This window comes from Monodelphis domestica, chromosome 1, assembly GCF_027887165.1.
Source record: "Monodelphis domestica isolate mMonDom1 chromosome 1, mMonDom1.pri, whole genome shotgun sequence".
Lineage (NCBI taxonomy): Eukaryota > Metazoa > Chordata > Mammalia > Didelphimorphia > Didelphidae > Monodelphis > Monodelphis domestica.
In genome coordinates, this window is record NC_077227.1 from 52046632 (window position 1) to 52072697 (window position 26066).

The 26066-nt window shown below is 45.3% G+C and overlaps 1 protein-coding gene across 3 annotated transcripts in view; it reads left to right on the forward strand.

The window, feature by feature from the left end:
* UNC5B (unc-5 netrin receptor B) overlaps positions 1–25846 on the forward strand; it is a 162043-nt gene extending 136197 nt beyond the window's left edge. For 2 of the 3 annotated variants that reach the window (XM_056799284.1, XM_056799291.1), the window contains 9 exons: positions 2560–2754; positions 6159–6548; positions 8308–8395; positions 10131–10299; positions 10608–10841; positions 13022–13171; positions 17945–18109; positions 18788–18969; positions 20262–25846. In XM_056799284.1, coding sequence (XP_056655262.1) covers positions 2560–2754; positions 6159–6548; positions 8308–8395; positions 10131–10299; positions 10608–10841; positions 13022–13171; positions 17945–18109; positions 18788–18969; positions 20262–20427 — 1739 coding nt within the window. In that variant the 3' untranslated portion in view covers positions 20428–25846. Of the gene's footprint in view, positions 1–2374; positions 2426–2559; positions 2755–6158; positions 6549–8307; positions 8396–10130; positions 10300–10607; positions 10842–13021; positions 13172–17944; positions 18110–18787; positions 18970–20261 lie in introns of all 3 variants that reach the window. The other variant, XM_056799281.1, reaches the window with a different exon arrangement.
* The last annotated feature ends 220 nt before the right edge of the window (positions 25847–26066 follow it).

Genomic DNA, 26066 nt, shown 5'->3' on the forward strand with positions numbered 1-26066 from the left:
TGTGGTAATTAAACTACAGCTCCCAGATAATTCTGGAGTAATAAAATTAGCAATAATGCTGAACGACCCCCAGCTCTCTAGAGGAGGGGAGAGGGCTGAGACTGAGGGGCGAGGGGAAGCCAGGTTGACTAATTAGAGATTATAAATTACTAAGCAAATGGCCACATGTGGGGTATACGGCAAATAAGGAAGCAGGTAGAAGGTTACCAGGGTGCCCCCCACTTCTGAAACCCCCCCCTCAAGGCACTGAACCCAGGACAGGCAGAGAGCCCCAGCCTCTCAGCCAAACTGTTGGCCAATGGAGAATCATCGAGCACCTCCCGTATGGCTGGGGGTGGGGGAGCCAGATTGAGGATGGGACACACGCTCCTTGCCCAGACTGAGCTCACTGTGCCCTGAAATCACAGGGGCAAAGACGTAGAGCTGGAAGAGGGCCTCGGAGGCCATGGAATAATAGCTAATAATAACTAGCGTTTATATAGCTCTTTAAAGTTTTCAAAGATAAATGGACTCATTTGGGTCTCACAACAATCCTGGAAGGTAGGCACTATTATTGTCCCCATTTGATAGATGGGAAAACTGGGGCTCAGAGATCTCAAATTATTTGCCATCCAGTTAGAAAAGGTTGAGGCAGAGAATTCAATTAAACCACCTCTTTTTGCAGAGCTCTGTGCGAGGAATTGGGGCAGATGCCAAGTTCAGATAAGGCTAGGTGGAGCTCCTAGACCAACAGGGAACGTATAAACAGAGAACTCAAACACATTGGGCAAGAGAGACGTAAAATGAGGGAGACAGCCAGGAGAGGTGACAACAGGCAGAAGGAGGAGGAGGAACAGTCTGTAGACAAACCTGGCACCTCTTTTCCCAAGAATACTGAAGAATTCTACCTTGTCCCAGGGGTCTCTTGGGTGGCAAGGATGGTATCTGCTTATTTAGAGCCCAGAATTAGATCCCAGCCACCCATGGCCAATCCTGAAGCATCTTGGGGCCTCCTGTGACCCAGACAGAGCACAAACTAGTCATCCCCCTTTCAAGGCTTGAGTGGAATCCCATTGGAGGCTGGAGGATGGGAGGATGTACCCCAGAACTCCTCAGAAGAAAGGTGGGCGAGAGTCAGCTACTATAGTGGTAAAGCAAGTGATATTCCTCATATTCCTATCTCAGGTTCTGCGGAGGCTGGATGGCAGGACCCAGGTGTTTCCAGCTATGCCAGTGTAGACCCTGCCTCACATCCCTAAGCTAGCTGACTTTCTGCCAAGTGGAAGGAACCCCTCTTCCATTCCTCCCCACTCACTGCTCCCACTCTTTTCACTTTTATTTCTATCTATCTATCTCTCTTCTCCCTCTAAGTTTCTGGGCTGTGGCCTTCTCCTTTTCCTTCCTCATGTCATCTCCTCAGACTACCATTTGGTCTTTCCTAGGGGGCCATCTTGCTTCCTGAACATGGAAGCTCAGAAACAGCCCCAGGAGAGAGTTGTATCTCTGGGGCCACTTAGATTGTATGATCTAATGGAAAAAGGCCAGAGTTAAAAGTCTGGAGCAGCTAGGTGGCGCAGTGGACAGAGCACTGGGCTTGGAAGCAGGAAGACTTATCTTCATGTGTTCAAATCCAGCCTCAGACACTATCTGGATGATCCTGGGCAAGTCACTTGACCTCATTTGCCTCTGTTCCTCATCTGTAAAATGGGCTGGAGAATAAATGGCATACCCCTGCAGTATGTCTGCCAAGAAAACACCAAAATGGGTCCCAAGGAATTGGACATGACTGAACAACACCAAAAGTCTAGAGATCCAAATCATAATAATGTAATATTATTTATTTATTATTAAGTTATTGATATTATTAAATAATGTGTGTGATTTTGGGAACGCCACAGACTTGTTCCTCCTTCTTGGACCTGCTTCTTTATTCTGAAAGGAGGGATCAGACTATCTGTTTTGCCCTATTGGTCTGTCAAAAGTTAGGATAGAAGGAAAAAATACATAGTAATGATTTGGAAATTATTAGTACTTAATTCAGTGGACATACCCTGTCCTGAGCCTGAGCCTGAGTCTGAGCCTAGGAAAATTGAAAATTTCGAAGATCTGAGAGAACAGGGTTAGATTCCCTTTATACCATGCAAATCTAGGCATTTGGTGTCTCTCCTGCTCACTAGAATACCTGACATTTGTATTGTAGTTTAAGTTCTGCAAAGTACTTATCATGCAATGTCTTATTAGACTTCCACAACAATCCTGATAGGGTGGTGCAATTATTATGCCCATTTTACAGATGAAGCCTTATGGTCCATTCAGAAAGGATCTCTAACAGGAACATGAGAGTCCTTTTGGAGGAGTTCCCAATGACACTCAGAAAAGTTAAATATTTTCCCAGGTGACTGTCAGAGGCAAGATCTGAACCCAGACCTCTGTGATTCTAAGCACAGTAAGTGCTGCCTTTATGAATACAGGAATCTAGATTGGAACCAGAGGGTGTTGCTTGTATTTCTGAGGTGGGGAGGGTCTCTGTGTTGCCCTCTCTCCTTCCTACCTTTTGCCATTTCCCTTTTTTTCCCCTAGTAATGGAGGCGACAGGGGACGTGGCTCTCTATGCCGGTCTGGTGGTGGCCATCTTTGTCTTCATCGTCATCCTCATGGCTGTTGGGGTGGTGGTGTACCGGCGCAACTGCCGTGACTTTGACACAGATATCACAGACTCATCAGCTGCCCTCACCGGAGGCTTCCACCCTGTTAACTTCAAGACGGCTCGACACAGTAAGGAGAAAGAGAGGGGGAGGGAAGGAATGGCCAACCCTTGGAGAGAGCAGAAAGCCCAACATGGCAGAAGGGAGGCAGGGTGGACCCAAGGATAGTTTACTTTAGATTTTATTAGTGAATAATTACTGTATGCCCAGCTCTGGGCTAACTATGGAGGCTTACAGATTTCGAAGCCTTTAGTTCTGGTCTGGCATGGTAAATCCTTAATGATGTTTGTTGATTGACTGACCTGCCTGTTCCCAGACTCTAGGAGCTGGTCTAGGGGAAAGAGAAATAGGCTGAGAGGCAGGGAGGAGCTGGCTTCTTGGGGTACCAAAATGTTCCTCTGGCTGTAAGAAGACCAGTGTCAGCCCCATCGGCCACTCAGACCAGGTCTCTGATGGGAGCACCTGGGGCTCTTTGGAGGAGCCCATGAGTGTCCTTCCTGTTGACATTCAATCGCCCAATTCAAATATACTAAGTACCTACTGTGTGCCAGGAGGTGTACTAGGTGCTGAGGATACAAAGATAAAGCAGCTCCTTCCTCAAGGAGTTTCCATTCTATTGGGGAAAATGCTGCATTTCTTACAAGGGCCCTAAAAATTCCTGAAATTAGCTGTTGGTTCCTCCTGGAGTCTTCTCCTCTCCAGCCTAAAATCTTCAACTTTCAACTGATTTTCATATTCCACGGACTTGAGCCCATTTCCATTCAGCTTCCTGATTCAGCAATCGCCAGCTTGGGTCCAGGGGAATATTTCCTGAGAGATGGCATAGGGGAGGGGATTGAGTCTTGAGTCAGAAAGACCTAAATTTAAACCCTGCTCCTGACACATTCTAGTCATGTGACTATTATAGACAAAACACCTAAAGCCTCAGGGTCCCCAGCCAACCTTCTTAAAGCTATAAGTCACAGATGAGTTATTGGTCTATGTTGGTGGAGGGAGTTCCCATACCAGGAACCCCTTACATAGATAAAATCAAGACTAGACTTAAAAAAAATTATCATTCTAAGATAGATAAAATGGGAAGGTAAAACACTTCCTAGCTGTGTGACTCTTGACAAGTCACTTAATCCCAGCTGCCTAACTCATATCACTCTTCTGCCTTGGAACCAAGACTTAGTATTGATTCTAAGACAGAAGGTAAGAATTTTTAAAATGTGGAAAGGCAAATGTTGGCTCCAGGAGCCAATCAGGGGCAATGGGTAGAAATTGCAAAGGAGATCAGCTTTATGTTTGGTACAGTGGATAGAGCCTGGGATCTAGGGGTCAAGAAGACCTGATTTCAAGTCCCACCTTACTTGCTGAGTGACTCTGGTCAAGTCATCTAACTTTTCTCTACCTCCATTTCCTTATCTGTAAAACGGGAATTATATTAGCCCTTACCATCTGGATTATGGGGATAAAATGAAATAATTTTTTATAAGCCTTAAAGTAGAAATGAGAGGAAATGCCACCACCCTACCCTTCCCAGAGAAGGTAGAGGAAAAAAGACTAAAATACATGAAGCCATCTAAGAGACCAATGAGACTGTTTGGAACAAGAACAAGACTGAGTGAGACATGAGACTTTCCAAGAGTAAGAGGAATGTCCATGGAATCATCCAAGGAGGGCTTCACTGAGGAGGCAGCCATTTAAGTGATATGGAACTTGGCACTTAATCATGGCTTGTTGGGGTTTTTTTCTGTTGAGATTAGGGTAAGGAGCCCCTAAAAGCTCCTGGCTCCTTCTACTGGAAGAAGAGCCTATCAAATGAAAGAGTGGATACCCTAGACCACACCTTTAAGTCCCATCTCCTTTGATTAATAATGTCCTCTCCTTCCTCAAATACTCCTGAACAATTTTCTCTGATCTCTGATTTTGCTCCCATCACTTCCTGCCTTGCATGATGATGATGACAATAACAGCAGTGACAGTGATGATGATGATAACAACGAACATTTATGTAGTACTTTGTGTATTAGACTCATCTATGCTTATGTTGTGCTCCCCAAATACAAAGGAAAGACCATGGAGGCAAGGAATATTATGTTCTTGTCTTTGTATACTTCAGCTCTTAGCACAGCCCCCTATATATGCCTCTGAGAGACAGTATGGAAAAACCTTGGAGGCAAGGAATATTATGTTCTTGTCTTTGTATACTTCAGCTCTTAGCACAGCCCCCTATATATGCCTCTGAGAGACAGTATGGAAAAACCTTGGAGGCAAGGAATATTATGTTCTTGTCTTTGTATACTTCAGCTCTTAGCACAGCCCCCTATATATGCCTCTGAGAGACAGTATGGAAAAACCTTGGAGGCAAGGAATATTATGTTCTTGTCTTTGTATACTTCAGCTCTTAGCACAGCCCCCTATATATGCCTCTGAGAGACAGTATGGAAAAACCTTGGAGGCAAGGAATATTATGTTCTTGTCTTTGTATACTTCAGCTCTTAGCACAGCCCCCTATATATGCCTCTGAGAGACAGTATGGAAAAACCTTGGAGGCAAGGAATATTATGTTCTTGTCTTTGTATACTTCAGCTCTTAGCACAGCCCCCTATATATGCCTCTGAGAGACAGTATGGAAAAACCTTGGAGGCAAGGAATATTATGTTCTTGTCTTTGTATACTTCAGCTCTTAGCACAGCCCCCTATATATGCCTCTGAGAGACAGTATGGAAAAACCTTGGAGGCAAGGAATATTATGTTCTTGTCTTTGTATACTTCAGCTCTTAGCACAGTCCCCTACATGCCTCTCAGAGACTGCATGGTATATTAGTCATAGAGCTAGCTTTAAAGTTAGGAGGAAGAGTTTAAAACCCACCTCTAATCCACCCTGAGCAAACTTTCTCAATGACCTCAGCAACTCTCTAAGACTGGAAACTGCTGGGAGGATACTAACCTGCAGTGGAGGAAGGCATTTCTTCACCTGGGAGTTTCCTATACCCACAAAATCACAAGTCCAGTCACTCTCCCTATCCTATCTCTTCTCAGCTTCTGGCACAGTGCCCTGAACATGCTTAGTCTGGTGGCACTGACTTTCTTGCTGTTCCTCCAATACCATACTCCATTTTTACTCTCTGGACATTTTCTCTGGCTGTCCCTCAGAACTGGAATTATTTTCCTTATCTCTGCCTCCTGATTTCCTTCAAGGCCCAGCAAAAAATTCTACTTTTTACAGGAAGCCTTACCTGATTTCCTTTTAATACTCGTGCTTTTTTCTCTCTCTGCTAATTATATCCAATTTATACCATGTAGATCTTGTTTGTCTATAGGTATTTGCATGTCGTCTCCCCTGTTACATTGTGAACTCCTCAAGGGCTAGGGCTATCTTTTGCCTTTCTATCCCCAGTGCTCAGTACAGTGCCTGGTATACAGTAGGTGCTTAATCAGTGTTTATCAACTAATTGGTTAATTGTTGATTTGTGTATTGAATTGCAGACAACCCACAGCTGCTTCATCCATCAGTACCTCCTGACCTTACCGCCAGTGCAGGAATCTACCGAGGACCTGTGTTTGCCCTGCAGGACTCCTCTGATAAGATCCCCATGACCAATTCACCCCTGCTTGACCCCCTGCCCAGCCTGAAGATCAAGGTGTACAACTCATCCACCACATCCTCCACCCCTGGCCTGCCCGATGGAGCTGACCTGCTGGGAGTCCTGCCCGTGGGCACCTACCCGGGCGAGGGGATCCGAGATGCCCACTTCCTCAGCCTGCGTAATGCCAGCCTTGGCTCCCAACAAACCCTGGGTATGCCCCGAGATCCTAGCAACTGTGCCAGTGGGACCTTTGGCTGCCTTGGCGGGAGACTGACCATTCCTGGCACAGGTATGACTCCAGCCAGAGTGTCCAGAGCCCTGATAGGGTGGTACCTTGTTCTAGGGAGATGGGGCCATTCAGAATTCTCCAGATCCCCTAGGGAGGGCATGGCTCACCCTCAGCTCTGCTCTTTGTCACAGTCCTTTAGTCTTGCCTCCTTTTGCTGTGGCTGTGCCCCCTCCTGCCCTGATTCCTTTCCCCTTTTTCTTTCCCTTTTGATCAGTCTCTTAGTATAATCTCCACTATCCCTCTTGATGATGAAGATGATGGTAGCTGACATTTAGATAACATGTTAAGGTTTACAGAATGCTTATAACAGATCACAGAAATTTATTTCTAGAGGTGTCTCAGAGATCACTGAGTCCAGCCTCCTCTTTTCATAGATGAGAAAATCGAGACGACTTGCCCCAGGTAGCAAGTGCTTGGCAACATTCAAACCCAGAGCCCTGGATTTCAGAAGGGCTCTTTCCACTGGACTTGGCTTGCCATACATTATTTCATTTGAGCCTCACAACAATGCTGTGGGGTAGATACTATTATTCTCAATTTACAGTTGAGGAAACTGAGTCTCAGAGAGGATAAGTTACTCACTCAAGGTCACACAGCTAATAAGTATAAGAGGCAAGATTTGAACCTTTTAGCCACTATACTTTCCTGCCTTTCTAGGATAAATCACAGAGTTCCCTCTCTCAAAGTCTGAGACATAGAAATTTAGAGCTAGAAATTAAAATAATAGTTTACCCTTTCTGTAGTTCTTTATATAGTTTTCCTCACAACAACCCTGTGATAGTAGTGTGATATTATCCCTATATTTTACAGATGAGAAAACTGAGGCTCAGAAAGGGGAAGTGAGTTTCTTACAGCCCCATAGAGAGTAAATGGTAGAGTTAGATTTCATCCCATGCTAAAACTAACTACTAGATTTTATGTCAAAGACTCAGTTGACTTGACTGTTTCATACAAGGCTGATATTTCAGCCTTACCAGCTTTATCCCCGCCTTGAGGATCATCGATAGTATTTTTTTTTTATTTAAAACCCTTACCTTTCATTTTAGAATCAATACTGGATATTGGTTCCAAGGCAGAAGAGCAATAAGGGCTAATCAATGGGGGGTTAAGTGACTTGCCTAGCTAGGAAGACTATCTGAAGTCAGATTTGAACCTAGGACTTCCCATCTCTAAGCTTGGCCTCAATCCACTGAGCCACCTAGCTGCCTTCAGCTCATAGGCTTTAGAGCTAGAAAGGACTGTGGAGGTGATAAAGCCAACTGCCTCATTTTGTAGGTAAAAGAACCTGAGATGCTTGGCTCAGAGTTACACAGCTAATAAGTGTGTGAGGCAGAATTTGAACTGAGATCTTCCTGACTCCATGCTGTTAGCAATATTTGGTAGAACCCAGACTCAGACTCACAAACTGTCGGAGTTGGAAAGGACCTTTGAGATGATCTGGTCCAGCCTCCTCATTTTAAGGAAACTGATGCCTGCAGAGAGGAAGTAACTTGTCCAGGGTAGCCATGCTGGAACTCACACTCAGGTCTTTTGCCTGAAAGTCCAGCCCTTCCCTTCCACTATATGGCATTTCCAGATAACTACATCTCTATCCCTGTCAGATATCCTTACCCTGCATACCTCAGCCTTTTTATCAGGCAGGGGAGTCACCTATTTGTCCTGCTATCAAAGGGCAATGGCAGGGCCCAGAGATCCAGCCTCTTGTCCATCTCTCTATCCCTCGTTGCCCTTTCCCCCACTGAATTCCCTCTCCCTCCAGGGGTGAGCCTGCTGGTACCCAACGGGGCCATCCCCCAGGGGAAATTCTACGAGATGTACCTGCTCATCAACAAGGCGGAGAACACCCTGTGAGTAGCCGAGGCCCTCTCCCCGGCCCCCCTCCCCTAGCTCAGGGCCACCCTTGACCCCTACTTCTCTTTTCTTCCCTTTTTATCATCCTGTCCTTCTTGCTGCCAACCGCTGACCCCCAGAAGCCCAGGACCCCTCACTGTGGCACCTGCTTGGTCCTGCCCTCCCTTCCCGAGCTGGGGCCTCTGCTTTGAAATGTCCCTTCTTTCTTCCTTCCCATCAAAATTCCCGTTCCCTCAGTGCTAGGATTTTAGCCAGATGTCAAGAGAAAAGGATCTGAATAAATGATTTCCCATAGCCAGGTGTGAGTGACTCATAAAGACAGGCTCAATGCCTCACCCTTCCCAGGGGCATTTACGTGTCCAAAATTGATGCTTCTTAACCCAAAGGTATGATGGTTGGATAGTTCAGTGCTTCAACTGGACAATAGAAGAAGGAGACAGAGAAGGGAGAGAGAGAGGGAGGGAGGGAAGGAGGGAGGGAGGGCAGCCTTTCCTGATGTCTCTCAAGTCATGCCTTGTTGCAGACCTTGGCTTACCCCACAAGGCCAGTCCTCCTCCTCCTCCTCACTGCCCTTGAATGGAAAACTGTGAACCTATAGAATTACAAGAAGGAGAAGGGTCCCTATCTCCAACGAGCCCCCTTCTCTGGCAAGCAAAGGGGCATCTGTGATCTAAAATCATATCTCTAGAGCTAGGATGGCCCCTGAGACTATCTAGTGCAGCCAAGTCATTTGACAGAAGAGGAAACTGAGGTCTAAGGGGGTTAAGTGGTTTGTTCCAGGTTACCTGATCATAAACAACAGAAGCAAGATTTGAACTCAGGTCCTTTGATTTTGGAGGCAGTGGATATGCCACCTACCTCCCTATTCTGGCCCCTCATGCTCCATTAGAGCAACACATTTGTAGGGGGCTTGGCATCACTAGGGAGCAGTCACCCCCATTCTCCATCCCAGCAGGAACTGCATGGAGGCCCTCCCTCTCCCTCTGAACAGGCTGCATCCACTGTCTCCTAGGCAGGTATCATTGCCTAGGGCCCCAGGACAGGTCAGCATTAGTCTCTTTTCTAGTAATGAAAGGTGTGGCAGGCAGTGCTGGGTCTTGTATCCCACAGTCTTCACACTGTGGTGGAAAATGAAGTTTTTCTCCCCCATTTTCCAGAAGGACTTTCTCAGGCTCCAGGAGAATGAAGATCATCTAGAAGATGCTAGGAGGCTCAGGAATAGCCTCAGAGTTTCAGCCTCATACTGAGATTCTGCCTGATTAAGAGACTTTTTTCCTTCCCTTCCTGGTTGGCAAAGGACTGTCTAGAACTTATCTCTCTCTCTCCTCTCTCTCTCTCTCTCTCTCTCTCTCTCTCTCTCTCTCTCTCTCTCTCTCTCTCTCTCTCTCTCCTCTCTCTCTCTCCCTCTCTCTCTCTCTCTGTCTCTTCTTTCTCCCCCTTCCTCTCTCTCTTACTCCTTCCCTCCATCCTCCCTCTGTCTCTGTCTCTCCCTTTCTGTTTTTCTCTCTCCATCTCTATTTCTCTCTCCCTGTCTGTTTCTCCCCTCCTTTCTGTTTCTCTCTCTGTTTCTCTTTCTGTGTTTCTCTCTCTGTGTCTCTCTCTTCTTTCTCCCCCTCCCTCCCTCACTTGCTCCCTCCCTTTCCCCTCCCTCTGTCTCTCTGTCTCTCTGCCCTCTCTCTTTCTCTCTCTCCTTTCTCTGTCTCTGTGTCTCTCCCTCCCCTCCTTCTCCAGGTTACCTGCAGAAGGGACCCAGACAGTATTGAGCCCCATGGTGACCTGTGGACCCACGGGGCTGCTCCTTTGCCGCCCGGTCATCCTCACAGTCCCCCACTGTGCTGAGGTCAGCTCCAGTGACTGGATCTTCCAGCTGAAGACCCAGTCTCACCAAGGGAATTGGGAGGTAAGGAGGAAGGGTAGAGTAGACCAAAGCAGTGAGGATAGCCAGCCCTGTCTCCTTCATTCCTTTCCTGGGGGTGGGCGAGGGATGGCCCTTAAGCTACCTGTCCTGCCCCCCAAAGGCTTCCAGGAAGAGAGATTATCTCCTCTTTGGCTCACCAGCCAGAAGACTTGAAGGGGGAGGGAGTGCTCAATCACTTATCCTACTGTAGCCTGGCCATCAGCCCCAGAACCTAGGAGGAGCAGGGAGGCACCACTTATTTCAAAAGCTGACCTGTGCCCTGTGGGGTTCTTCCTACTCCCTCTTGGCAGGAGGTTGTGACTCTAGATGAAGAGACCCTAAACACCCCTTGCTACTGCCAGCTAGAAACCAAGTCCTGCCACATCCTTCTGGACCAGTTGGGCACCTATGTGTTCATGGGGGAGTCCTACTCCCGCTCGGCCATCAAACGGCTCCAGCTGGCCATCTTTGCCCCTGCACTGTGCACCTCTCTGGAGTATAGCCTCAGGGTTTACTGCCTGGAAGACACACCTGATGCGCTCAAGGTAGGCTGGGACTTGCCAATCTGGGGCCACACATATCTTCTCAACCTCTATTTTGTGGTAACTTCCAAGCTTCCCCTGTATACTCAACATAGTATGTTCCAACTTTTCTGGGGCCATCTTGGTCCTTCCCTTGTTTCAGTCTACTAAATAATTTGTGGGATGCCTATTGGGTGCCAGGCACTTTGCTAGATGCTTTGGGGTGCAATGATAAGAATGAAAATCCCTGCCCTCAAGGAACTTACATTTGAGACCACACCCTCATCCCTAACCTAATTTGAATGCAAAAATACTTGTACCACTGACACTGTAGAATCACCCAAGATGCCTCCTCTCTCTCATTCCCCTGGTCTTCTCCCACCAACCCACCCTCCCCAAAAAAGGCTATGGCTAGACTAAGAACCCAGCCTGGGGAGGATTCATCTAGAGATGTTTAAAACAGGGCTGTGGGAAGTCTCTAAGGGGAAAGAGCCGTGGCCAGCTGTGGAGTGAGAATGAAACAGGGTAGGAGGTCCAAGAAGGCTTCTTTGAAGAGATGGAATTATAGGTGGGCTTTTAAAGCCAAATGGAAAGTAACCAGGTAAAGAAGGGAAGGGAAAACATTTCAGATATAGGAATCAATGAGGGCAAAGAGTCAGAAAAGCATGGAGTGTGTGTTCTAGGGGATGTTGAGTAGACCAGTTTACCTAGAGATAGAGCCTTGAATGCCAGGCTAAGGAGTATGAACTTTACTTGGTAAACAATAGGGATCCATCAAAGATTTTTGAGCAGAGGAGTGACATGAGCAGGTCTATGCAGAAGGAATCAGCTGATTTTCTAACAATAGCATTTGTATGGTGCTTTTGGTTTGCTTTATAGCCATTATCACATTTGAACCCAACAACCACTCTGTGGAATAGGTGTTTATCTTCATTTTACCAATGGGGAACCCAAAGCTCAGTGACTCCACCATGGCAACCCAGCTAATGTAACTCAGATCTCTCCTGACTCTTTAATTATGACTATCTGGGAGTGAGCTCAAGTCACCCTGTTTGATCTATCATTAGTCTTTCCCATTCTTTTTTTTTTCTTTTTTTAACCCTTACTTTCCATCTTAGAATCGATACTGTGTGTGGGTTCCAGGGAAGAAGAGAAGTAAGGACTATGAAGTCAGAGTCAAATGACTTGCCCAGGGTCATCCAGCTAGAAAGTGTTTGAGTTCAGATTTGAACCCAGGACATTCTATCTCCAGGCCTGGCTCTCAATCCACTGAGCCGCCCAGCTGCCCCTTCTTTCCCATTCTTGCAACAATCAGCCAACCACATATCACTGACCACTATGAAAGTTTAATGGGGCTGAAGATGCTAGGGAAAAAGGATGGCCTGGCTCTAGTAGGGGAAACACTTAGATAATTATGGGGGCAGTGAAACTGACCAAAGGGAAAAGCCACCACTGGGTGCTAAGGAAGCACAGACCCTCCCTTCTCTTGAGGCTTAGTGGGACAGGTTAGGGAGGGTGACTGTCTCACATGGCGCAGCTCTTGAAGGATATAATGGCTTCAGGGAGAGAAGAGAGGCTAAGGCTGAGGGACTGAGGCAAGTAGAGACCTGGAAATGACTGTGACAACATCAGGAGCCCGGCAGAGCCCAGGGCTGGAGAACCAGGAGAGGGAACATTTCAAGAACATTAACTTAAACACCCTTGACTTAGTATGAGACCTCAGCTGACGCAGCTCTGCTTGGACTGAGCCTGACCTTGGCCTCAGAATCTTTTATGAGATTTCGAGTTTTCACACAGTGTTCTCAGGTCTTTGGGATCCTCCTTTAGCTATTTTCTTTCTCTTTCCCTCTCCTGCAAGTCTTTTTACTGCTTCTCCTCCTCACAAATCAATAGCTGTTCCCCGAATCAACCCAGAGTGTTCTTTGTCTTCTCCCTTGGGTTCCCTGAGACCACAGGCTCATCCTTATCTCAAGTCTGGCACCGTGCTAATTTGCAGGCTGCCTTCTTCTGCCTTTATTCATTATCCTGGCTCTCCTCTCATCTACCTCCTTCCTAGTACTTGGTCTCTGGTCATATGTCCTGAGGGCCCTTCTCCCTAGTCCTGGTCCCCTCTGGGGCTTGCTAGCATTTGTCAAGGTTATGGGGAGACCCCTCTGGCAGGAGACAGCCCCAGTTCATGAGCCCCCTTGTTGGGTGCCCCACAGGAGGTGCTGGAGCTGGAGAAGACCCTAGGTGGGTACCTGCTGGAAGAGCCCAAGCCCTTGCTCTTTAAGGACAGTTACCACAACCTTCGCCTTTCCATCCACGATATCCCCCATGCCCTGTGGAGAAGCAAGCTGCTGGCCAAGTACCAGGTGAGTACTTGTGAGCCCGGGTCAGTGGGGGTGGGGAAGGAGTGGCAAAGAGGGAGGGACATCTCCTAATGAAGGGGGGCGGCAACCCAAAGAGAATCTTGGAATCATAAAGCCTTGGCCCTAGAGCAGGAATGGGCCATCCAAAGCCATTGAGCCCAACGCCTTCATTTTACTGAGGCCCAGAAAGATTAAGTCACTTGCCCACAGTCCTATGGTAGTAAGCAAAATTTGAACCTAGGTCCTCTTTTTGCTCTACCAGGCTACTTTTTCATATAGATTCACTTCCTCAAAATCACAGTAACAGCTGATGTTTTCAGAGCAATGACAAACTGCAAAATCCTTTTTCTTTTTCTAAATTAAATTTGATTTTTTTAAGTGAAAAAGTATTTATTTTCTTTCCCTCTCACTTTCCCTCCCCCTCTGAAAAGAAAAAGAAACCCCATGCAGCCAATATAGGTAGTTGAGGAAAACAAATTCCCATATCGGTGTGCCCAAAAAAGATGTGTTCCCCTTCTGCATCACTTCTCTGGCAAGAGGTGGGCAATGTTCTTCCTCATTGGCCCAGAAATAGTGGTGGGTCATTACTGAAGAAGGAAAGGAAGCAGAAATGGGAAAAATATATAGAAGAGAGAGTATAGTCTTTAAGGAGTTATTAATATAGGCCAGCCTTGTACTTGTGTTCTGAATGTCTTATATTTATTTTTTTCTATTTTTGTGTGTGCCAATTACCTTGGACAAGTGACTGCCTCAGTCTGTCCTCAATTTCCTCCTCTGGGATGGGAAGAGGTTGGCCTAGATTATCTCTTGGGTCCCTTCCAGCTCTGACATTCTATGAATAAATTGAACTTATGCTAGTAAAAAGTTCCTTTGTCACTTTCCTTTCGGGAAGGACAGATAAATCTGAGACAGACTTCTCCTGAATCCCGGAAGGATCTGGTAAAAGCCCAAGATTTAGTAAACCCCAGCCCCCCCTTGTGATAATCTCAGGAAAAGACTACTCTAGTTTGGGGGTTCTTAATTCCCAGGTGGTCCATAGACAGATTTCAAAAGTTCTGTAAACTTGAATGGAAAAATTGTATCATCATTTTCTCAAACTTCTAGTTGAAATTTATCTTCTTCCATTAAAAAAAAATAAACATGATTCTGGGGGGGGAGGGAAGAGGTGGCTCAGTGGTTAAGAGACAGGCCTAGAAATGGGGGCACTGGGTTCAAATTTGGCCTCAGATACTTCTCAGCTATGTGACCTTGGGCAAGTCACTTAACCCCCATTGCCTAGTCCTTATCACTCTTCTGCCTTGGAACCAATACACAGCATTGATTCTAAGACGGAAGGTAAGGGCTTAAAAAAAATCAATGATTCAGAGAAAGGATTCCCCAGCTCACTGGACTGCCAAAGGGGCTTATGGCCTGCAAGATGTTTAAGAACCTTTACTCTAGTGAGGAATGCTATAGGCTCTAGTGTGGAATGTGCTTTTTAAAATTTTTTTCAGTTACACATAGAAATGATTTTTGACAATTGTTTTCTGACATTTCTGACATCTCTCTCTCCTTCCTTCTCCGCCCCTCACCCCAGGCAATAAATAGCCTGATAGGTTATGCCAGTGCTTTCATGGAATACTTATTTCCATATTCTCCATGTAATGACTGAAGACACATATCACATGCAGAATAAAAGGCTCCTGAAGGAAATAAAGTGAAGGATAGTGAGCTTTGATCAGCAGTCAGATTCCAACAATTCCTTCTATGGCTGTGGATAGCATTTTTCATCATGAGTCCCCTGGGGTCATCTTGGGAACTGTTTTGCTGATAATAATTTAGTATTTCACAGTTGATGGTTGTACAGTATTTCTATTAACTATATACATTGTTCTCCTGGTTCTACTCACTTCACTTTGTATCAGTTCACATAAGTCTTTACGGATTTTTCTGAACTCATCTTGTTTATCATTTCTTTTTTTTTTAAATATTATTTTATTTGGTCATTTTCAGACATTATTCATTAGAAACAAAGATCATTTTCTTTTCCTCCCCCCCACTCCTCCCATTGGCGATGCTTGATTCTTCTGGGTATCACATGTGTCCTCAGTCCAAACTCTTTTCCATGTTGTTGGTATTTGCATTAGAGTGTTCATTTAGAGTCTCTCCTCAGACATGTCCCCTCAACCCCTGAAGTAAAGCAGTTGGTTTTCCTCTGTGTTTTTACTCCCACAGTTTGTCCTCTACTTGTGGATAATGTTTTTTAGATCCCTGCATATTGTTCAGGATCACTGCATTGCCACTAATTGAGAAGTCCATTATGTTCAATTGTTCCACAATGTATCAGTCTCTGTTTACAATGTTTTCCTGGTTCTGCTCCTTTCATTCTGCATCACTTCCTGGAGGTTGTTCCAGTCTCCATGGAATTCCTCCACTTTAGTATTCCTTTTAGCACAATAGTATTCCATCACCAACAGATACCACAATTTGTTCAGCCATTCCCCAATTGATGGGCATCCCCTCATTTTCCAATTTTTGGCCACCACAAAGAGTGCAGCTATGAATATTCTTGTACAAGTCTTTTTCCTTATTATCTCTTTGGGGTACAAACCCAGCAGTGCTATGGCTGGATCAAAGGGCAGACAGTCTTTTATCACCTTTTGGACATAGTTCCAAATTGCCCTCCAGAATGGCTGGATCAGTTCACAACTCCACCAGCAATGCATTAATGTCCCAACTTTGCCATATCCCCTTCAGCATTCACTGCTTTCCTCTGCTGTTATGTTAGCCAATCTGCTGGGTGTGAGGTGATACCTCAGAGTTGTTTTGATTTGCATCTCTCTGATTATCAGAGATGTAGAGCACTTTTTCATGTGCTTATTAATAGTTTTGATTTCTTTGGCTGAAAATTGCCTATTCATGTCCCTTGCCCATTTATCAATTGGAGAATGGCTTGATTTTTTGTGCAATTGATTTAGCTCTTTGTAAATTTGAGTAATTAGATCTTTGTCAGAGGTTTTTGTTATGAAGATTGTTTTCCAATTTGTTGCTTCCCTTCTAATTTTGGTTACATTGGTTTTGTTTATATAAAACCTTTTTAATTTGATGTAATCAAAATGATTAATTTTATATTTTGTGATTTTTTTCTAACTCTTGCTTGGTTTTAAAGTCTTTCCCTTCCCACAGGTCTGACATGTATACTATTCTGTGTTCACCTAATTTACTTATAGTTTCCTTCTTTATGTTCAAGTCATTCACCCATTCTAAGCTTATCTTGGTGTAGGGTGTGAGGTGTTGATCCAAACCTAATCTCTCCCACACTGTCTTCCAGTTTTCCCTGCAGTTTTTGTCAAATAGTGGATTTTTGTCCCAAAAGCTGGGGTCTTTGGGTTTGTCATAGACTGTCTTGCTGAGGTCACTTACCCCAAGTCTATTCCACTGATCCTCCTTTCTGTCTCTTAGCCAGTACCAAATTGTTTTGATGACCTATGCTTTGTAATACAGTTTGAGATCTGGGACTGCAAGGCCACCTTCCTTTGTATTTTTTTATTATTTCCCTGGATGTCCTTGATCCTTTGTTCTTCCAAATGAACTTTGTTATGGTTTTTTCTAATTCAGGAAAAAAATTTTTTGGAAATTCCATGGGTATGGCACTAAATAGATACGTTTGGGTAGGATGGCCATTTTTATTATATTGGCTCGTCCTACCCATGAGCAGTTAATATTTTGCCAATTGCTCAAGTCTAGTTTTAGTTGTGTGGAGAGTGTTTTGTAGTTGTGTTCATATAGTTTCTGTGTTTGTCTCAGGAGATAGATTCCTAAGTATTTTATTTTGTCTAAGGTGATTTTGAATGGAATTTCTCTTTCTAGTTCTTGCTGCTGAGCTGTGTTGGAAATATATAGAAATGCTGATGACTTATGTGGGTTTATTTTGTATCCTGCAACTTTGCTAAAGTTGTTGATTATTTCAACTGGCTTTTTGGTTGAATCTCTAGGATTCTTTAAGTAGACCATCATGTCATCTGCAAAGAGTGATAACTTGGTCTCCTCCTTGCCTATTTTGATGCCTTCAATTTCTTTTTCTTCTCTAATTGCTACTGCTAGTGTTTCTAGTACAATGTCAAATAGTAGAGGTGATAATGGGCATCCTTGTTTCACTCCTGATCTTAATGGGAATGGATTTATTTTATCCCCATTGCAGATGATATTAGTTGATGGTTTTATAATACTGTTTATTATTTTTAGGAACGACCCTTCTATTCCTATGCTTTCTAGTGTTTTCAGTAGGAATGGATGTTGTATCTTATCAAAGGCTTTTTCTGCATCTATTGAGATAATCATGTGATTTTTATTGGTTTGCTTGTTTTGTTCATCATTTCTTATGGCACAATAGTTTTCCATTATAACCAAATGCCACAATTTGTTCAGCCATTCCCCAAGTGATGGACACCCCCTCAATTTTTTATCAGCACTTTTTGTGCTGATAAAAATATTTATGTACAAGGATACCCTTTCCCCCTATCTCTCTGATCTCTTTGAGATATAGACCCCGTAGTGGTATTGCTGGTCCAAAGGGTAGTCATAGTTTTATGGCCCTTTGGGCATGATTCCATATTGCTCTCCAGAATGGTCCCATCCATTCACAGTTCTACCAACAATGTATTAGTATCCAGCACTACGATCCAAGTTTTATATCACTGGTCCTTGTGTGGGTTGGTAGAGAGGAGGTGGGAGGATCACAGATATCTTCTGAAGCTATTGGTATCTGACTACATGTGTTACTCCCCCTTTCCTTAGGAGATTCCATTCTACCACATCTGGAGTGGCAGCCAGAAGGCCCTGCATTGTACTTTCACCTTGGAAAGATACAGCCTAGCCTCCACAGAACTCACCTGCAAGATCTGTGTGCGGCAAGTGGAAGGGGAAGGCCAGATATTTCAGCTACATACAACACTGGCAGAGGTAAGCTGGGGAACTGGGAGTGCTTGTCCTTCATTGGGCCCTTCTTTCCTGGGAGGGAACTACTCATCCAGCTCAAACAGGGAAGACCATTCATTATGTCTACATTGGCAAATCCAATACAACTGGAACCCCAGTGAGAGAGATCATCTCTTTCCTTTAATAAACAGTAGAGAGTTGGATAAAATTTTGCCTAAAATGTAAAGATTGGGGTCTACAATTACTGAAAATCAGGAGAAGAGAGAATTTCAACATTATCATCCCTCCAATGTCCAAGGCACCATATTAGTTATTAGAGAAGATCTTTAAAGTTTGGTCCCAACCCTTAGGGAGTTTACAGAATAGTAAGGAATTGGTATCAACATCAATAGCCAGACACATTGGGTACAGCATTCATGGCTTTATCTGTAAGCTCCTCCCCATTTGATTGTAAGTTCTTTAAGGATAGGGATTCTATTACTACTACTACTACTACTACTACTACTACTACTACTACTACTACTACTACTACTACTACTACTCATTTCCCTAGCCCTTAGTTCTAGAAGATTAATACATGTTTATTGATTGATTGATTGATTGAAGATGTGAGAGAAAGAAAGGAATGGTCTCAAAGCCATCAAAGAATTGGAGAGGGACCCTGTCCTTCTCAACCTCTTCTTCCTGCCTTTATGGTTTCAGACAGCTGCTGGGTCCCTAGAAAACTTCTGCTCTGCACCCAGTAGTTCAGTTACCACACAGCTGGGGCCCTATGCCTTCAAGATCCCATTGTCCATCCGGCAGAAGATCTGCAATAGCCTCGATGCTCCCAATTCCCGGGGAAACGATTGGAGGCTGTTGGCCCAGAAACTGTCTATGGATCGGTGAGTGAATGCCAAGTTCTTCCTGCCCTTGCATGTATTCAACACCCATATAACCTCCTACCAACCATAGTCATATTAAACTTCACTAAAAGACGTTCTCCTCCTAACCCAAACCCATCTCCTTCTTGTTCTGATTATCTTTGACTCTCTTCCAACACACCAAGGCTGAATTCAAATTCATTCTTCATTTTTCAGGAATGAAATTCATTCATTATTCAAAGAGTGAGCCTCTACTTTGGGCAAGCCACTGTGTTATGGGAAATACAGAGGGGAATATGATAAAGTTTGAGCCCTCAAATAGCACACAATTCAGTGGAGGAGCTTCTAATCTTGTGTCAATCAAAGACAAGAGATAGTAGATTCCTTCCTTCCTTCTTTCCTTCTTTCTTTCCTTCCTTCCTTCCTTCCTTCCTTCCTTCCTTCCTTCCTTCCTTCCTTCCGCCCTCCCTCCCTCTCTTCCCTCGCCTCTCTCTCTTTCTTTCCTTCTTTTCTTCCTTCCTTCCTTTTTTTTAAACCCTTACCTTAGGACTTAGAATTAATACTAAGTATTGGTTCCATGGCAGAAGAGGAGTAAGGGCTAGGCATTTAGGCTTATGTGACTTGCCCAGGCTCTTACAGCTAGCAATGGCTGTGGACAGATTTGAAACCAGGGCTTTCTAACTCCAGGCTTCACATTATGTCCACTGAGCCACCTAACTGCCCCATAAATCATATCTAAGGCTTCTTCAAGCTCCAGAATTCTTTGATTCTCTATTCTTCACTCCATGTCTGTCCTGATCCCTTCATGATAGCTACCTTACTCCAATTTTACCCTTGTAAATAAAAAAAATACTTCCCTCCCCTCCCCTTCTATATAGGTACACGCACACATATACCATATGCACACACACCCTCAACCCCTAATTGTGAAACATTTGGGTGGTATTTTCAGTCCCAACTTGAAGTCCAGGAGACTGACTCTGACCCTGCCCTCATCCAACTTCATGATAATAGCCACAATCTGGCTCCCACATGCCTTTCTAGGCTTCATTTCCCACTTCCATACCTTTGTACAGAATATACTTCGTCACCTTACAAGACCCCAAGCTTTCTCCAAAGGCACTTAATGTATGTCTGTAGAGTTGTTATTGAATTAATATTAACACCCATAGCACAGTATGATTAAAATATATGATATAATACTTTATTAATACTTATGATTTTAATATAATCCTTTAAAAGTGTCCTAGATAAGCTCATTGCTTTTTTTCTACCAATGAGGAACTCAGTACTTCTCTCTCCATCAATCCCAGGTACCTGAACTATTTTGCCACCAAAGCAAGCCCCACAGGGGTGATCCTGGATCTGTGGGAATCCCTGCACCAGGACGACGGTGACCTCAACACCCTGGCCAGTGCCTTGGAGGAAATGGGCAAGAGTGAGATGCTGGTGGTCATGGCCACGGATGGTGACTGCTGATGCCACCCTGACTGCCACCTCATGAACACAGGAAGGGTGGAACTGTAGGGAGCAGGACAGGATGAGAGCACAGGGCAAAAAATGAGGGGTGAGTTTAGGGATGGGGCAATGTCCCCGCCCATCTCACCCCATGACTGCAGACAGGGGTCTCCTCATTCTCTTCCTCTTCCTCCTCCCTCTCTCACCTACCATAACCAGCCTTAGAAAATCTACACACTTCATTGTCAAGAGAGCCTAGAATCCCCCATCCCCAGGTTCTATCTCTTCTTACTCCAACCCTCCTGCCACAGGGAGCTTGGGACCAAGGGCTCTGCCGTGACAAGAGTCTCAGTCAACGGGGGAGGTGACCCCTCTACCACCACCCCACAAACACATGTATGCACAGCAGCTCCCAGGCCCTCAGAGACCAGGGCTTCTCTAAGGCTTCTGGGTTGGGTTTTCTTTTTGTTTCTTTTCAATGATGGGTTTCTCTCTCTTCCCAATGCCCCACCCTTCTCTCCTCCCTTAATTCCATTTTATGCTTTGAAGAAGTCCAGTAGGACCTTGACAAACTGCTTTCTTCTGTCGAAAAGAGAGAGGGAGAAAGAGAGAACTTTAGATAGATGACTATTCAAAGGTCAAAGAAGAAAACCACAAAAGCCACAAAGAAGGAAAAAAGAGGGGAAAAAACCCAGTTTCTTAGGAAACGCAAAATGATTATTATCCAGATATTTGGATGAGTCCTTTTTAAGAAAAAAAAAAGAAAGAAAACTAAAAACAAACAAAAAAATTTAAAAACTGTTTTCTTGAGTGGATGAATGTGTGAATTTGGGGGTATGGAAATGAGTCAGAGTAGAGCATAGGAATGAAGGAGGGAGGGAGACCAATAGAGCTTGGCTAGGAAAGTTTTCATTTCCAAAATCAATGTTGGACTAAATTCAGAAGGGATTGCACCTAACAAGGAGGCTAAATCATCTGGCCTTCCTCGGCTCCAAGATGCCTAGAGTTGGTCCCCAACTCTGTGACATGGGGAGAGAGTTAAAGAAAGAAGTCTCTCCTGAGTGGGAGAGAGTATGGGAATCTGGTCCAGGGTGGAGAACAGCGTTGAGTTTTGGAGAAGTCATAAAGACACCATGTGTCCTTGGCATCTAGAAGAATCAGTAACCAAAAAGGGCCCCAGTTTCCCCTGCACCTCAGCACTTCAGAAGCCTATCTGTCCACCTGGTGAGTACCCAACAAGGGTGAAAGGAAAGATGCTACAAACTTCACATCCTGGACTGTGCTCTTGGATACTAAACAGCAACCCATGATCATGGCTGGCCTTGGGCTTCCCATCCTGATTAGAAGCCTGGGTTTGCTGCTTAGTAATCACCTGGAATCAGGGGAGACCCCACTGGAAAGAGTTGAACCTTTGGTTGGAGAGCTATGACCAGGGGGTCATGGAGTACTGGATGATGTCAGTCCTTGACATCTGTCAAGAACCAAAGCTATTATGGGACTCAGAAGGGATGGTTGATAGCTTAACTTACAAATGAAGACAGCTTGTCCCGCTCATTTAACAAAGGAGATTGGAGTGTATATCATGAACCATGAATGACACATGGGGAACTCCAAGTGGTTAGTTATTCGTTGTTCTGTCCTTCCTACATCCCAGATGAAGGTTGAGTTCTCAACATCGGGGCTTGGGTATGTGGGGAAAAGAATAAGAGAAACAAACCCAGACTGGATTGCATATGGTGGGGAGTTGAAAATAGGCTGAATCCCATAAACTGAACCAGATTTGGGAGGGCAGCATTGAGGCATCTCTAAGTAGCTGACCACGTTGGGTCAGCTGAGCAGGGGCAAAAGGCTTACCCCCTCCACAGACAATGGGGCACCAAACTGTCCCGTGTATGGATCCTGAGAGTGATGGACTTCCTGATGTAGTGAAAAAATATGAAATTAGGCATCATCGGGGTTCTAGTCTTGGCTACGCCAATGACAAGCTATATGGCTGTGATGAAATCATTTCATATCTCTAGACCTCAGTCAGGATCCTTCCTTAAAAAAGGAGGGACAGGTTGGACAAGAGGTCCTTAGAAGTACTTATTTGATTCTTTCTCACAGTTCCTCAGAAAAGGGTACTGTCTCTCCTAAGGAGAGTGCCATGGAATAGCAAGAGTGCCCACAGGTCTTGGATTCTGTTCCCAACTTCCTACCTGTGTGACTTTGAGAAAGTGCCCTAACGACTCTGAGCCCCAGATTTCTCCCCTCTGTATAAGGAGGGAGGAGGCATTAGGACCAGATGACCACTGTGGTTCATTCCACCTCTAAATCCAGGATCCCCTCTGGAAAAGAAGATGTTTGGGGTGGGGGAGGAATGCCAAGGCAAAGGGTGGCATTGTCTGGTTTTGCCAGGCTAGGAATTGCCATCCCTGCTTCCCCAGGGGTCATTTCCAAAGACTGGGTCCTCTTGGGGTGCTTCCATCCTTAGAAAGGTCTCTTCTGGGTGCTATTATACAAGGTAATTTGAATGGAAGCCTCTGGACTAGTTCTGGACTATTTTAACAGATGGAGAACTTGAGGCAATATGTGTGTTCTATCTACCTCCTTGTGGCTGTGCCTGGCACAACAGGGAACCCCTCCTATACCTTAGCAGAAGAGCCAGTAGTTAGATGGGGCTGTCTCGGGAGGAATGGCTAAGGAGTGAGACTCCTCGCGCTAGCTTGGCATCAAAAACCACACTTAAATCTTCACTTTCTGGGAGAGGGATGGAAAGGGTAGGAAAACCAAGGAAGAGGCACGAAAGGGACACAGAGGATGGCTAAGGAGGATCAAGTCTGGTTTCTTAGTACTGGCTCTTGAGGGGAGGCTGGCTTGCCCTGGCTGGCCCCATCCCATGGCAAACACTTGGTATTTACAATTTACAGGCTAATAACTAGCTCATATTTCCATTCACACACCCTAACCCAGACCAGGAGCTAAGTACCAGCTCCCCCAGGGCTACTCCTGGCTATTATCTTGGGACCTTGGGGAACATGTGCCATCATGCAGTTGCTGGGAATTCGCAGGAGCGCCGGGCAGAGCACCGTGCCTTTGAAGATGCTATTGGTGGGGGAAGGAGGCTCTTTACAGCGTGCGGAGTTCGGATATCCAGCATCAGAGGCTGTGAGCTGGAGGCTCGATAATGGTTTTCTCACCACTGCTGGGGGAACGGGGAAAGGGAGAGAGGAAATGAGAATGGGGAAGTCGCCCCGGGGCCTCTCTCTTTCTCAGGATGGGTCAAAATCTGACTACTGGGTCTAGAAGACCTTTCCAGTGCTTTGGGGGAGGGAGTGGGAATTATCTGAAGTCCAAGGATACCACAACTCAGGGTGTTTTTCCCAAAGGAGGAAGAGATACCATACAATTCAGTTGAGTGGGGGAGAATGGGGTAGCACGGGCAGCCATCTTGCATGGGGCCATTGTGGAGCCACAACTGGTGGAGTTTTCACCTTTTAATCGCCACGTCTCTGGATACTCTCTTCAAGGGCTCAATAGGGAAATGTTAGCCATTGGCTTGGGGCCCTTCTTCAAGGCAAATTGAACACTAAAACAACTTAATCACAGGGACAGGGGAAGGTGGATGGCACAGTGGATACATAACCAGACCTGGAGTCGTGAAGACCTGAGTTCAAATCCAGCTTTATACACTAGCTATATGACTCTGGATAAATTGCTTAACTCTGTTTGCCTCAGTTTCCTCATCTGTCAAATGAGCCAGAGAAGGAAATGGCAAGCTATTCTAGTACTCTTACCAAGGAGTCATGAAGAGTCTGGCATGACTGAACAATAATCACAGGGATTGGGCACCCAAAGAAATACAAATTCCCCTTTATTTGAGAGATAAGGAAACTGAAGACCTGACCCAGAGAAGGGGAAGTCATGCAGTTAGCAAAATAGGATTGGAACTTGGAGTGGATCTCTGACTTCCAAGTCCAATGCTTTCACCCCTTGTGCCATATTGTATCTCAGATAGAAGGGAGTAGCTTGACTGGGATTGCTCAGGAACCCAAGGGCTACAGGGAAATAAAGAGAGCTCCTGACCTGGAGTCAAAAGAACTGAATTCAAGTATTGAGTCTCCATTTTGCGACTCATTCCCGTGGATATATCATCAGAGGGACTGAGGATTGAAACATAAGCCCCATTTTCCTCTGGGGACAACCCTGAGAGAAGTCACAACGTCAGTTCCTTATTTTTAAAATGGCAGCACCTGGGGATGAACCAGATGATTTTCTAACTGTGTATCTAAGATCCTGCAGTCCAGTATCTGGTTCCTCATTTTCCTTATCAATTGAATGAAGATGGTAAACTCGATATAATTTCCTCGATCCCAAGTTCAATGATTCTGTCATCTTCAAGGGAAATTCTGAGAAGAAACCCCAGAGCCTACTTCTCTGCCTCCAGTTGCCTCAGTTTCCCAGCCCCCTTTCCTCCTCTGTTGCCTTTTTTCCTGACCCCAGACACCCTACTCTCTGCTCATTCTATGCACCCCTCTTGGGTTCTGTGGGGCCCACAGTTGCGATGGCAGGACAATTTACATCAACCACAAAGGGAGAGGAGGGTCAACCTGATTCCTAGGAATTGTGGGAAAAGCTCGAAGCCCAGAACCAATTTGGACTGTGCCTCCTAGGAAGGATTTTGGTGCCTGTGTTTAGAAAAAGGCCTCGTAAAGGGTTTCCTGGTCCCCTTATCCACATGGTTTCTGCTGGTAAAATTGTCTCACAAATCTAGCAGGGGTGAGGGGGTGCTGCAGGCAGGGGATGGATTTCTACATTTCTCCTAGTTCTCAGTCGACCTAAAGGAGTGTGTGTGTGTATGTGTGTGTGTGTGTGTGTGTGTGTGTCCGTGTGTCTGTGCCCTACTTACTACATACGATGTATGCTCACTCATTTGTCCCCAGTTTGGATATCTCAAGTTTGGAGTGTCTAGACCTTGCCCCCAGGACTGCGACATCATCATCTCTCCATCCTCTGTGTGCCTCTGTCTCTGCTCTCCATCTCCCTGGCCCTCTCTGTATCTCTCTCTCCTTTGTGACTGAGATATCTCCAGTGGCTCAGAGAGCTCCGGGGTCCTCAAAGGGGCCTCTCCAGACCCCAAAAGGGACCAACAGCTCTTTCTGGGTCCCCAGTGGAGAGGGAGGCACCCAGAGGGGAGGCATCCAACAGCTGGGGAGAGAAGAGCATCTTTCCAGGGGTAAAGGGCCAATTGCTATGCTCAGTGGGCATCTTCTTTTCCTATTTCTACATGACAGGGGTGGGGAAGGGAGGCCAGGGGCTCGAATGACAGCTCCTGAACCTGTAGCTGTTTCTTCTGTAAACTCCAAACCTGTAAATAATGTCTAGCGTTCCTATTGTAACAAATTAATTTTTATGCAATAAATTATATTTCCTAGTCTAATAAAAAAATGAAACCAGGCAAGTCTTATTGTTCCAGCTTTTGTTTTGGCCCATTAAAAACAACAGTGTTTGGGGTTCTTGCTGCAGTTATTTCTTCTCCACCTGTTCCTGCAGGGAAAGGGAAAAAGGATCCTTAAGTCAATCAACAAGCATCTCCTCTCCTCAGTCCAAAAGTGAGAGCTTAGGAGAAGAGGAAAACCATCACTGCCTTCCAGGGTTTTATAGTCTAGGATAGAACAGAA